This window comes from Stegostoma tigrinum, chromosome 3, assembly GCF_030684315.1.
Source record: "Stegostoma tigrinum isolate sSteTig4 chromosome 3, sSteTig4.hap1, whole genome shotgun sequence".
In the NCBI taxonomy this organism is placed as follows: domain Eukaryota; kingdom Metazoa; phylum Chordata; class Chondrichthyes; order Orectolobiformes; family Stegostomatidae; genus Stegostoma; species Stegostoma tigrinum.
In genome coordinates, this window is record NC_081356.1 from 87,135,146 (window position 1) to 87,149,700 (window position 14,555).

At 41.3% G+C, this 14,555-nt stretch overlaps 1 protein-coding gene across 1 annotated transcript in view; it reads right to left on the bottom strand.

Moving 5' to 3' along the window:
- Nucleotides 1–14,555, bottom strand: part of LOC125451045 (uncharacterized) — a 145,817-nt gene that overhangs the window by 108,208 nt on the left and 23,054 nt on the right. The window contains exons 2-3 of the mRNA XM_048527729.2: nt 11,633–11,785; nt 3,779–3,828 (exon numbers count right to left, since the gene is read on the bottom strand). Coding sequence (XP_048383686.1) covers nt 3,779–3,828; nt 11,633–11,785 — 203 coding nt within the window. The remainder of the gene's footprint in view (nt 1–3,778; nt 3,829–11,632; nt 11,786–14,555) is intronic.

Genomic DNA, 14,555 nt, shown 5'->3' on the forward strand with positions numbered 1-14,555 from the left:
CAAGAACTGAGGCTGCAATGCCTGCAGCAGACAGCACGAGAGCGTACTCATCAAAAAAACAAGCTTCATGGAAGAAAAGTAACAGTACATCCGCATATTCTCAGAAGCAAACCTAAGTAACTTCAAATGCCAGATATAATTGAGGCTGTCCTATGAAGTAGTTGCTTAAAATATTGGATTATTTTTGAGTCATGGGATGTGGGTGTCATTGGCTGGCCAGCATTTAATGTTCATCTTAAGTTGCCATTGAGAAGGTATTGGAAATCTGCTTTCTTGAACTAATTCAATCCATGTGTTGTGGGTAGACTTACAATGCCATTAGGAAGGGAATTCTAGGATTTTGACCAAACTACACTGAAGGAATGATATTTTATTGTCAGAATGGTGAGCAGCTTGAAGAGGAATCTACAGGTGGTGGTGCTCCCATGTATCTGCTGCCCTTGTCCTTTGGGATACAAGTAGCCTTGGGTGTGGAAAATGCTAACGAAATCTTGGTGAATTTCTGTAATATATCTTGTAGATGCTACACACTGTTTCTATTGGCACAAGTGATGGAGGAAGTAGATGTTTGTAGGTGTGGTACCAAACAAATGACTAGTTTGTCCTGGATTGTCACATTTCTTGACTGCTGATAGAGCTGCACACATTCAGGCAACCGAGGAACATTCTGTCAAACTCCTGATTTCTGCCTTACAGATGGTGGACGGGCTTTTGAAGTCAGGAGGTGAGTTATTTGCTGCAGGATTCCCAGCGTATGACCTGCTGATTTAGCTACTACACTTTTTTATATGTCCAATCCCATTCAATATCTAGTCAATGTTAATTCCCAGGAAGTTGATAGTAGGGTAATTCAGTGATCATAACGCTACTGAATATAGATGGACAAGGATTAGATTCTCTTCTGGTGGAAATGATCATTGCCTGATATTTGTGATGCAAATGTTGATTGCCACTTTTCAACTCAGGCCTTGCTACACTTGGACATGGACAGTTTCAGTATCTGAGGAGGTGAAAATAGTGCTAAATGTTGTGTAATCATCTAGGAGCATCTCCACAATGACCTTATGTAAGGAAAGTCATTGAAGCAGCTTAAGATGGTCGGACCAAGGATATTGAGTATCTCCCACTGAGCTAGGGCTCCATGATGCCACACTCTATGTCAAGGGCAACCACTCTAGCCTTCCTTCTGGAATTCAGCTCTTTTTTTGTCTGTCTGTGTTTTGAGCCAATGTTATCATGAGGTCAAGAGCTCAGTGACCCTGACAGAACCCAAACTGGGTGTCAATGAACAGGTTATTGCTGATCAGGTGCTGCTGTGAAGCACTTTACTGATGATCAAGAGTAGACTAATGGGGATAGACATCAATGGGATTACTTTGTTTGGATTTAGTCTGTTAAAATAACTATTGTTAAGAAATTAAGTCTTCTATTCAAGCTACAACAGTGTTGAGAATTGATTATGCAATTCTCAATACAGCAGCTGTGCTAACCACTGAGTCAGCTCACACCACCTGGGACCTGGGTTCAAACCAGCCTTGGGTGACTGTCTGTGTGAAGTTTGCACATTCTCCTCATATCTGCGTGAGTTTCTTCCAGGAGCTCTAGTTTAATCTCAATCCAAAGATGAGCAAGTTGGGTGGAGTGGCCATGCTAAACTGCCCATACTGTCCAGTGATGTGTAGGCTAGATGGGTTTGTGTTGGAAAAAGACAAGGATATAGGGATTGGGTAGGGAGTGGGACTGGGCAGGATGCTCACTGGAGGGTTGGTGTGGAACCAATGGGCCAAATGGCCTGTTTCTACACTGTACGGATTCTATTCAGTTACTCAAAATTGGTTATTCAAAAAACCAAGGTTAGAAACATTGCGGTCAATTTTGAGGGTCTTTAAAGGTTTTAGTTTTACTGTGTTGCAAATAGAGGTGGAAAGGTTGATTTGTTTTATCTGTCTGTCATACTGTCTATTATCCTCCATTCCCTGTGAAGTAAAGGGCCACGTTGCACTTTCCATCCTTATTGACTGCTGAACTTGGACACTAGATTTTTGGAATACATATGCTAGGACCCCCAAATCCCACCCAGCTTTCTGCAGTCTTTTCCTATTTCATGACATTCAGCTCTTCTATTCCTTCTATCAAAGTGAATAACCTCACATTTGCATACATTATATTCCATTTGTTAGATTTTTGTCCACTTACTTAACCTGCCTATATCCCTATGTAGACTCCTGTGTTCTTGTCACTACTAGCTTTGCGTCAGCCACCAGGTTGCCAACAGTACATTCACATTCTTGATCTAAATCATTGTTATATATTGTAGGCCCAGCATTGATCCCTCTGGTACTTTGCTATTTTCAAGTGTCATCTTGAAAATGCCTCTTTTATTCCAAATGTCTTCCATTAGTTAGTCGATGATCTATCCATGCTAATACACTACCCCACTTATCTCATGAAATAATGTCATGTGCAATACCTTATTAAATGTCTTTAGAAGTCCAAGTATTTTACATTAAATAGCTTGTTTGTCTATGCAGAATGTTACTCCTCAAAGAACTAATACATTTGTCAAGAAGGAGTTCCCCATCTGCTAAATTATCATGTATTTTTAAGTTTTTCCACTGTTCCATCCTTTTATAACAGATTAACATTTTCTCAATCTCATATGTTAAACAAATGAGATGATAATTACTTTTCTGTTTCTCTCCCTTTCTGAATAAGGGTGATACCCTTTTCCAATCCTCTTTTTTCAAAATTTAACTTTTCTTGTAAGATTGCATTCACCATCTTTGTAGCCACTTCTCTTGATATTCTAGGGTGTACCTCACCAGGTCCAGGGGACTTATCACCTTTTCACCCCATTGAAAATAAAGACAAAATACTACAGAAGCTAGAAATCTGAAAACGAGAATGGAGATACTCAACAGGTCTGGCAGTGTGTGGGGACAGAATTAAGGTTTCAAGTTCAGTATTACTCTACTCTTCTTCAGAACTGTAGAAGTGGCATAGCAAGTTCTGGACCACCAGCCCTCAGTATGATTACAAGAATATTTAGCATTATAGTAAGCAGTGCCTCGAGCTGTTTCTTGATACCATGTGGAGTGGCAAAGTGGCTGAAGACTGGTATCTTCAATGCTGGGGAGTTTTGGACGAGACCAAGATGGATCGTTCCCTCAGCACTTCTGACTAAAGATTGTTGTGAATGCTGTAATTTGATCTTTACACTATAATTCTGTGCTGCTCTATTAACATTGGGGATTTTTGCGCAGCCTTAGCTTCCAGAGAGCTGTTTCACTGTTCACCATTCACAGCTAGATGTGGCAGGACTACAGTTCTCTGGTCTAATCCATTGGTTGTAGGATCACTTAGCTCTGTCTATCACTTGCTGTTCATGCTGTTTATGCTGTTTGTGCAAAAGTAACTGTATTGTAGCTTCAGCAGGTTGACATCTCTTTCTTTTTAAAGAGGTGTCTGGTGCTGCGCTTAGCAGGCCCTCCTGCACCCTCATTTAAGGAATAATGATTTGGTAAGCCTTTTCAGAAAGGGACAGAGAACAGAGCTAATTGGATAGCTATTTCTTACAGCTAAGATAAACACAATGAGCTAGTTGCATTCTTTCATGCTATATCATTGTTCAGTTTTATAAGAAGAAATGACAGTAAGAAATAAGCTTAGCTAAATGCTGCAGTTCTGAAGGAATATGCAAGAAATTTAAAATATGCATTGTCTTCATTGAAAAGATTAGTGTATTCATTTATTTCAAATATCAAACAAAATGACTTACCTTAAGTTTTCCAACTCATTTTTCAACAGTTTGTTCTCTTCCTTCAATTTCTAGTTAACAGAATTAGATGTTTATCTTAATATGAAACATAATTGAAATCCAATTGAAACAAGACCATAAAACTATAAGACATAAGAGTGAAAGTAAGACCATTTGGCCCATCGAGTCCATTCTACCATTTAAATCATGGATGATGGGCATTTCAACTCCACTTCCCTGCAATCTCCTCGTAGCCCCGATTCCTTGTGAGATCAAGAATTTATCGATCTCTGCCTTGAAGGCATCTAACGTCCCAGCCTCCACTGCACTCCGTGGCAATAAATTCCACAAGCCCACCACCCTCTGGCTGAAGAAACGTCTCCTCAATTCCGTTTTAAATTTACCCCCCTCTAATTCTAAGGCTGTGCCCATGGGTCCTAGTCTTCCTACCTAACGGAAACAACTTCCCAGCGTCCACCCTTTCTATGCCATATGTTATCTTCTAAGTTTCTATTAGATCTCCCCTCAACCTTCTAAACTCTAATGAATACAATCCCAGGATCCCTAGCTGTTTGTCATATTTTTAAACCTGTCATTCCAGGGATCATCCGTGTGAATCTCTGCTGGACACACTCCAGGGCCAATACGTCCTTCCTGAGGTGTGGGGTCCAAAATTGGACACGGTATTCTAAACGGGGCCTAACTAGACCTTTATAAAGTCTCAGAAGCACATCACTGCTTTCGTATTCCAACCCTCTTGAGATAAATGACAACATTACATTCGCTTTCTTAATCACGGACTCTACCTGCAAGTTAACTTTTAGAGAATCCTGGACCAACACTCCCAGATCCCTTTGTACTTCAGCTTTATGAATTTTCTCACTGTTTGGAAAATAGTCTATGCCTATATTATTTTTTTCCAAAGTGCAAAACCTCACATTTGCTCACATTGAATTTCATTAGCCATTTCCTGGACCACTGTCCTAAACTGTCTAAATCTTTCTGCAGCCTCCCCTCCTCCTCACTACTACCTGCCTGTCCACCTATCTTCGTATCATCGGCAAACTTCGCCAGAATGCCCCCAGTCCCTTCATCCAGATCATTAACATATAATGTGAACAGCTGCGGCTCCAACACTGAACCCTGCAGGACACCAGTCGTCACCGGTTGCCGTTCCAAAAAAGCGCCTTTTATCCCAACTCTCTGCCTTCTGTCAGACAGCCAATCCTCAATCCAAGCCAGTAGTTCACCTCGAACACCATGGGCCCTCGCTTTGCTCAGCAGCCTCCCGTGAGGCACCTTATCAAAGGCCTTTTGGAAGTCTAGATAGATAACATCCACTGGGTTTCCCTGGTCTAACATACTTGTTACCTCTTTAAAGAATTCTAACAGGTTTGTCAGGCACGACCTCCAAACCCATGCTGACTTGTTCTAATCTGATCCTGCACTTCCAGGAATTTAGAAATCTCATCCTTAACAATGGATTCTAGAATTTTACCAACAACTGAGGTTAGGCTAATCGGCCTATAATTTTCCATCTTTTGCCTTGATCCTTTCTTAAACAAGGGGGTTACAACAGCAATTTTCCAATCATCTGGGACTTTCCCAGACTCCAGTGACTTTTGAAAGGTCACAACCAACACCTCCGCTATTTCCTCAGCCACCTCCCTCAAATCTCTTGGATGTAGCCCATCGGGGTCAAGAGATTTATCTGTTTTTAGACCTTTTAGCTTTTCTAGCACTTTCTCTTTTATAATGCCTACCATACTCAACTCTGCCCCCTGACTCTCCCTAATTGTTGGCATACTACTCATGTCTTCCGCTGTGAAGACTGACGCAAAGTACTTATTAAGTTCTTCAGCTATTTCCTTATCTCCCATCACTAGCCATCCAGCATCAATTTGGTGCGGCCCAATGTCTATTTTTGCCTCTCGTTTGTTTCTTATGTATTGAAAGAAACTTTTACTATCATTTCTAATATTACTAGCTAGCCTACCTTCATATTTGATCCTCTCCTTTCTTATTTCTCTCTTTGTTATCCTCTGTTTGTTTTTGTATCCTTCCCAATCTTCTGATTTCCCAGTGCTCTTGGCCACTTTATAGGTTGTCTCTTTTTCTTTGATATGTTTCCTGACTTCTTTTGTCAGCCATGGCTGTCTAAACCCACCGGGATAATCCTACTTTTCTTTGGGATAAACCGCTGTACTGTGTCCTCAATTACACCCAGAATCTCCTGCCATTGTTGCTCTACTGTTTTCCCAGCTAGGCTCTGCTTCCAGTCAATTTTCGTCAATTCCTCTCTCATGCCACTGTAATTACCTTTATTTGACTATAACACCATTACATCTGATTTTGCCTTCTCTCTTTCAAACTGCAGACTGAACTCAATCGTATTATGATTGCTGCCTCCTAAGTGTTCCCTTACTTTAAGATCAGTTATAAAGTCAGGCTCATTACATAGCCCTAAGTCCAGAATAGCTTGCTCCCTTGTGGGCTCCATCACAAGCTGTTCCAAAAAGCCATCCTAAAAACATTCCATGAATTCCCTTTCTTTGGGTCCACCGGCAACATTATTCACCCAGTCCACCTGCATATTGAAGTCCCCCATGATCACTGTGACCTTGCCTTTCTGACATGCCTTATCTATTTCCCGGTGCATCTTGTGCCCCTGGTCCTGATCACTGTTAGGAGGTCTGTACATAACTCCCATTATGTTTTTTTTGCCTTTGTCGTTCCTCAGCTCCCCCTACACAGACTCCTCATCCTCTGACCCTATGTCACTCAGTGCCATAGATTTAATTTCATTCTTAACTAACAAGGCAACCCCGCCCCCTCTGCCCACCTCCCTTTCGATAAGTTGTGAATCCTTGGATGTTTAACTGCCAGTCCTGAACTCGCTGCAACCATGTCTCTGTGATGCCTGCCACATCATAATCATTCAAGATGATTTGTGCTGTTAATTCATCTATTTTGTTGCGAGTACTACAAGCATGTAGGTAAAGCGCCTTAATGCTAACTTTCTTATCATTTAGAGATATTGGAAATATTAAGATATCTTAAGCTATCCTTCCTTTTTGCTGTATTCCTAGTCTGCCTCAAGCTTAAACCCATCTGTACACATGCTATCCTGTTGCTTATCTTTCCATTTAACTCCATACTCCCTGTCACTTTTGCTTTCCCTTCCGCCCGACTCAGAAGTTTAAAGTCCTACTGACCACCCTATTTATCCTTTTCGCTAGAACACTGGTTCCAGATCAGTTCAGGTGGAGCCCGTCCCAAGGGTACAGATCCCCCCCACCAGTTCCAAAACTGATGTCAATGCTCCATGAAATGGAATCCCTCTTTCCCACACCAATCCCTTAGCCACGTGTTTACTTCCCTAACTTTCTTTTCCCTATGCCAATAGGCACGAAGCTCAGGCAGTAACCTGGAGATTATGACCCTTGAGGACCTGTACTTCAATTTCTTTCCTCGTGCTTGATAATCCCTGAACAGGTCCTCTACCCTAGCTATGCCTACGTTGTTAGTCCCAACGTGGACCACAACAACTGGATCCTCCCCCTCCCGCTCCAACATCCTTTCAAGCCGGCCGGAGATGTCCCATACCCTGGCACCGGGCAGACAACTCACCTGATTTTGAAGTGACTGTACTGTAGCCAAATATGCAAATATTACAAAAATATGTTAAAAGGCAGGTTGCGAGAGGGATTTTTAAAAAAAGATTAGGTTTAGGTTAAGTAAGTGGTAAAAAATTTGCAAATGGAGTGTAATGTAGGAAAGTGTGAAGTTGTTTATTTTGGAAGGCAAAACAAAAGAACAGAATATTATTTAAATAGAGAAAAATTGCAGAAAGCTGCAACACAAAGGGACTTTGGGTGCGTGTACATGAAACACCAGAAGCTAGCACTTGGGTTCAGCAGGAAGGCTAATGGAATTTTGGCCCTTACTTCAAGTGTGTTACAGTAGGAACATCTTACTACAACTGTACAAGATGCTGGTGTGATTGGATCTGGAATACTATCAGCAGTTTCCATCCCATTATTTACAGAAATATATCATTTCATTGCTGGAGGGATTGTCTTATGAGTAAAGGCTAAACCATTAGGAACTCACCAGAATTCAGAAGAATGAGAGGTGATCTCATCGAAACATAAGATTCTTAAGGAACTTGGCAGTGTAAATGCTGGGAGCATGTTTCCCCTCATGGAAGAGCCTAGGACCAGACGGCATGCTCTCAGAATAAAGGGGTGCAAATTTAAGACCGGGGAGGGTTGTCAGTCTTTGGAACTCCTTGCTCGAGGAAGCTGTGGGCGCAAGTCACTGTGTATGTTTTGGGCTGAAATAGATAGCTTCTTGATTATTAAGGGAACCAAGTGCAGGAAAGTGGACATGAGGAATGTCAGTTGAGCAATGATCCTATGAACCTGCGGAGTATGCTTGAGGAGCTGAATGACTTACTCCTGTTCCTAATTCTTACAGTCTAATCAACCATTTCACAGATGCACTTGAACCCAGGCCTTCTGGGTCACAGGTAGGGACACAACTATTGCACCACAACAGTACCACCAGTGATTTCATGGTTGATCTGTGACCAAATTCAATACACTTGCTTTTGCCTATTCCACTTTATATTTATAGATAACAAAAATCGATCAATCTGTTTGAAAATTTATCATTCATCTCACAAGTTGCCTTTTTGTAAAAGTTCAGAACTTCTTCCACATTTTGTATGTATGTGTGGTTCCTAATTTCGGTGCTAAAAGTTCTGGGCTATCTGTTCCCTTCTGTGTCTTGAAAACTATAATCCTGTCACCCCTTTAAAAACTTCCAAAGTACAAGATGCGTCTTTTAAATTCTGTTGCTGTGTATGACAGTCTTGCTGCAATGCACAGTTCTTTTATGACTGCTATGCAGCTGTGCATGTGTGCATCTTAAAGGTACTGTTGCTGGTGCACAGTCTCTTTCTCTTTCTTCCTGATCAACATATTCACAGCTGCTAAGCAGATGTGCACCTGCATGGTTTGGGGAGAACATTGAGTGCAAATGGGTGGCACGGTGGCTCAGTGGTTAGTACTGCTGCCTCACAGCGCCAGGGACCCGGGTTCGATTCCAGCCTCGGGTGACTGTCTGTGTGGGTTTCCTCTGGGTGCTCCGGTTTCCTCCAAAGGAGACAGTCCAAAGGTGTGCAGGTTAGGTGGATCGGCCATGCTAAATTGCCAGTAGTGTTCAGTGGTGTGTGGGTGAGGGGGATGGGTGTGGGTGGGATGCTTTAAGGGGCGGTATGGACTTGTTGGGCCAAAGTGCCTGTTTCCACACTGTAGGTAATCTAATCTAGTCTAATTTGTGTAATTGTTCTTAATAATTTAACCCTTTGGTTTTATTATTGTAATAAATCTGCTTGATGTCACAGTCCCCTTCCAGGGTGCAAGACCTCAAACTGCTCACAGTACGTCAGGTGCGGGCTGACCAAGGCTTTCCATTACCAAAATATAACTCTATCCCTGTCCTTCAGTTATACTCTAGTGACCTTTTTGATTACTTTCTGTATTTCTTCATGACATTTTAATGACCTTTGTACATGGAACCCCAAAATTCCACAGTTTATAGCTTTTAACTATTTGCCAGAATTGCGCTCACTTATTTCATCTGTCAGTTTCTTTTTTTATATTTTCGCACTTTCATTTGCAATGTTTACAATGCAGCCTATGGTTGAGTCATTGGTAAATGTGAATATGTGGCATTCTATTCTATCATCTAAGTGTTAATAAATATGGTGAATTAAAACAAATTTCCATATTTACAGAATCATTAGAAGTCTACAGCACAAAAAGACCCTTTGGCCCCTTGAAGCTGTGCTGGTCAAAAGTAAGGACCTTACAATATTAATCCCAGTTTCCAGCTCTTGGCTTGGAAGCAGACATCTAATTATGTTTTAAAGGTTATGAGGTTCTGCCTCTATCACCTAACAGTGAATTCCAGATTCCTATCAGCCTCAGAGTAAAAGAAAATTTCCAAGCATCCCCTCAAAATCTCCTGTCACTTTCCTTAAGCCCTGTGGTCAGTGATCCCTCCATCAAGGGGTAAAGTACCTTCCCGTCCACCCTATCTATGCCCCTCAAAGTTTTATACATCCCAATCGTGTCCCCCTTTAGTCTCTTCTGCTCCGAAGAAACAATCCCAATCCTTCTTCAGAACTTAAAGTTCTCTTCTCTAGCCCAGGCAACATTCTGAAAGATCTCCTCTTCACCCAGTCCAGTGCACTCACATCCTCCAATAATGTGAATTGCAGAACTACAAACAATACTCTAGCTGAAGCCTAGTCAAAGTTTTATACAATTGTGGCACTATCTCTCTGCTTTTAATCTCGCTGCCTCTGCTAATAAAGGTAAGTATCCCATATGCCTTCTTAACCACATTATCCACACGTCATACTGCTTTAAGGGCCTGGTAGAAAAACACAACAAGGTCCCTCTGATCTATGTCCTTCTCACTGTCCTATCACTCATCATATATTCCCTTGACTAGTTTGTCCCACCCAAGTGCAGCATCTCACATGTATTCACATTGAATTCTATTTGCCACTGATCAGCACACTGAACATCTGTATCTCCCTGTCATCTAAGGCAATAGTCATTATACACTATCTCATCAATTTTCATGTCTTCACGAAGTAACCCTTTTAAGTCTAAATCATTCACATATCTAACAAACAACTGATCCCTGTTTAGTAGGGTTCTGCAGAGTCCAGTTGGAAAACAACTCTCAACCATCAACCTCTGCTTCTTGATATTCAGCCAATTCTGGATCCAATTAGCCGAATTTCCTTGAATCCCATGGTCTCTTACCTTCACTCTCAACAGCCATGTCAAAATCCTTACCAAAGTCGAAGACTACACCAAATACACTCCACTCATCTGCACACCTGGTCACCACCTCGGAAAATTCAATCCAGTTGACTAGACATGGTCTCCTTTTAACAAAACCACTGTTCTTATAGTTCTTGATTAATACCTGCCTCTCTCAACGCAGATTAATTCAGTCCCTCTGAATTGCTTCCAATAGTTGCCCCTTCACTGGGGTTGCTCCTTTGCCTCACTCCTGCGATACATTTTATCAGGCCTGGAGATCCGTCTACTTTTAAGCCTGCCCGACCATTAAGAACCTCTTCTCCATCTATTCTAACTTCTTTAAGTACATTACTGTCTTTCTTTCTAATTTCTATATCCACATCATATAGCACATAGAACAATACAATGCAGAACAGGCCCTTCGGCCCTCAATGTTGCGCCGATCTGTGAACTAATCTAAGCCCCTCCCCCTACACTATCCCATCATTATCCATATGCTTATCCAAGGACTGTTTAAATGCCCCTAATGTGGCTGAGTTAACTACATTGGCAGGCAGGGCGTTCCATGCCCTTACCACTCTGAGTAAAGAACCTGCCTCTGACATCTGTCTTAAATCTATCACCCTTCAATTTGTAGCTATGCCCCCTTGTACAAGCTGAAGTCATCATCCTCGGAAAAAGACTCTCACTGTCCTCTGATTAGTGAACACCGGCACAAGGTATTCATTTCGAACTCTATCTATGTCTTCTGGATCCGTGCTCAAAATACAGTTGTAGTCTGAATGGGCTCCACTCTCTCCCTAATTATCATTTTACAATTACCTCTAAGGTTTAAAAAATACCTTTCAATCTTTCTTTAATTTACCTGCCACTAGTCTATTATTATATCTTGCTTTACACCATTTAATTCAAGTCAGAAGAGCTCTAATTACACTATCAGATATCAATTTATTTTCACAAAAACACAAATACATTTTACATGGTTTCTTTCATGAACAATTAACAAAAACAGGAAGAGACAACATACCTGTAAGTTAATGTCTGCCACTGTAGATTTTTTAGATTGAAGATGTGTTTGGCTTTCAGAGTATTGCTCCTCAGCTTTTGAAAATGATGTTTTGCTGCAGTTATTTATGGAAAGGCCACTATGTGGCGGACAATTAGGTGAATGCTGACGAACCTAAAATGGATTTTAAAAATGTGTTTTTAAATTGTAATAACATATGCAACTGAGATATGATTGGCATGAAACTGAGAGGGAGCAGTATTACTAAGGTGATTTGTAGCACACACTTTGAAAGATATTTGGAGTACATATGCACATGTGGCCATGTGAGTCACTAACAAAACATGAAATTTATGAGCCTTATCAGAGAAGTTCTTTTTAAAGCAATTATAGAAATTAATAATTTGGTGATGCTTGGTTTTTCAAAGTGCTTAGTCTATTAAAAATAAAATTGGACTGCAAAGTTAAAACTGCAACAAAGATGCCTAATTTAAAATAATATATTCATAAAGGCCTATCCATAATTGTCATAATTCCACATTGCATTCTTAGTAATTCTTTGATATAATCAATAACCAATTCCAATCTGTGTTTATTATGGTTCAGAGAAAGGACATTGGACTAATATATGGAATTGGTGGGTTATCTTATAAGGAAAGGTTCATCAGGTAGGCTTTTATCCTCTGAAATTTAGAAGAGTAAGAGGTATCACGATTAAAACACAAGATCCTGTTGCGTTTTGACACTGCACATGGAGAAAGGATGTTTCCTTCTACAGGAGATTCTAAACTAGGGGTAACAATTTACAAACAAGAGGTTTCCCATTTAAGACAGTGATGAGGAGATTTTGTTTTCTTGTACAGGATTGAGTCTTTGAAACTCTCTTCCTCAAAACCTAGTAGAAGCAGAATCTTAATCTTTCTAAAACAGAGGCATTTAGATTCTTGATAAACAAGAAGGGTGAAAATATTGTAAGTAGCTGCGAATGTGAAGTAATCAGATCAGGGATGATATTATTGAACGGTGAGGCATTCTTGAGGGGCCTATTCCTGGCCCTACTTCATGTTTGTAATACGTTCAAATTTTATATGAAACAATATAAACACCAATAAATTTATTAAGGACTAAATTTGGGTGTACACAAACAATATGAAGGGTCTAGGCCCGAAACGTCGGCTTTTGTGCTCCTGAGATGCTGCTTGGCCTGCTATGTTCATCCAGCTCCACACTTTGTTATCATTTAGTATTTCTGATTTTGCTGCTCATTTAAAAGCCTACAGAACAATGTTGCAAAGTTCAGCTCAATTGTACTATTTGTTGCAGCTTGGGAGAAGGTAGCTAAAAGAAATGGAGGCATGTTCACTTATGACTCCCATTTTGGCCTGTGAATCAAATGCTTGGAAGGATGATAGAGTCAGCATCCTGTGCTTGTGGCAGAAGCATATGATGGGTAAATCACAACATCAGTCAACATCAAATGCTGATTTGGCACCAAATTTGCCATTTTGGATATTGTTAATGACTTATCAAACACACACTCACTACTCCCAGCCTCTGTTATCTCCACTACTGGACTACTCAAAGAGATCACTATGCAGTTTTGAAGACATGTAATTCTGGCTTTTTATTTGTCAGTGCAGAATAGCACAGTGTTCCATGTTGTCGGAGGAGGTCACAAAGGATCTGCCAGCAGAAAGGAGAGGTGTCATCTTTGAAAGGTTTCGAAGGAGGAAACCTGTGGCTAGTTTAGGGGGTATAATTGAAATTCATTTTGACTGTGGGATGACAGGCAGAGCTAACAAAGAAATGCCATCAATTTTTTTAAGTCGGTCATTGTTAATACTGTAGCATACAGTTTAGGATTTGAACATAAAACACTTCAATTTTTCTTTGGAGACTACTGAAATTGTAATTTTAATGTAAGGTTTGCAAGTATCAAATGGTGGAGCATGCTTGAGGAGCCAAATGGCCTATTGTCCCTAATTCATATGAATGTTCGTTTAATTTTTGTCCATTTTTAAGAAAGCATTTTTCTTTAATGACAAGATAGCCCAGCATTAAAGTAAGAGTTACTTTTAATGGTCTAATGATTTCTAATCCTCAAAACAGGCTTTGTGGATTCAATTGTAATTTAAAAGGGAAGGAGCCTTTACAGCTTACCTCTGTTGCCAAATTCAAGTATAGAGAATCTATCCAGAGAAATGAGTGATAGCTAGAATGTCAAAAGTTGAAGTAGACAATTGTGTAAAGAACTCAATTAGTGTCTGACCTTGATAATAAAATGTGAGGCTGGATGAACACAGCAGACCCAGCAGCATCTCAGGAGCACAAAAGCTGACGTTTCGGGCCTAGACCCTTCATCAGAGAGGGGGATGGGGTGAGGGTTCTGGAATAAATAGGGAGAGAGGGGGAGGCGGACCGAAGATGGAGAGAAAAGAAGATAGGTGGGGAGGAGAGTATAGGTGGGGAGGTGGGGAGGTAGGGAGGGGATAGGTCAGTCCAGGGAAGACGGACAGGTCAAGGAGGTGGGATGAGGTTAGTAGGTAGGAGATGGAGGTGCGGCTTGGGGTGAGAGGAAGGGATGGGTGAGAGGAAGAACAGGTTAGGGAGGCAGAGACTGGTTGGACTCGTTTTGGGATGCAGTGGGTGGAGGGGAAGAGCTGGGCTGGTTGTGTGGTGCAGCGGGGGGAGGGGATGAACTGGGCTGGTTTTGGGATGCGGTGGGGGAAGGGGAGATTTTGAAGCTCGTGAAGTCCACATTGATACCATTGGGCTGCAGGGTTCCCAAGCGGAATATAGGTTGCTGTTCCTGCAACCTTCGGGTGGCATCATTGTGGCACTGCAGGAGGCCCATGATGGACATGTCATCTAAAGAATGGGAGGGGGAGTGGAAATGATTTGCGACTGGGAGGTGCAGTTGTTTATTGCGAACCGAGCGGAGGTG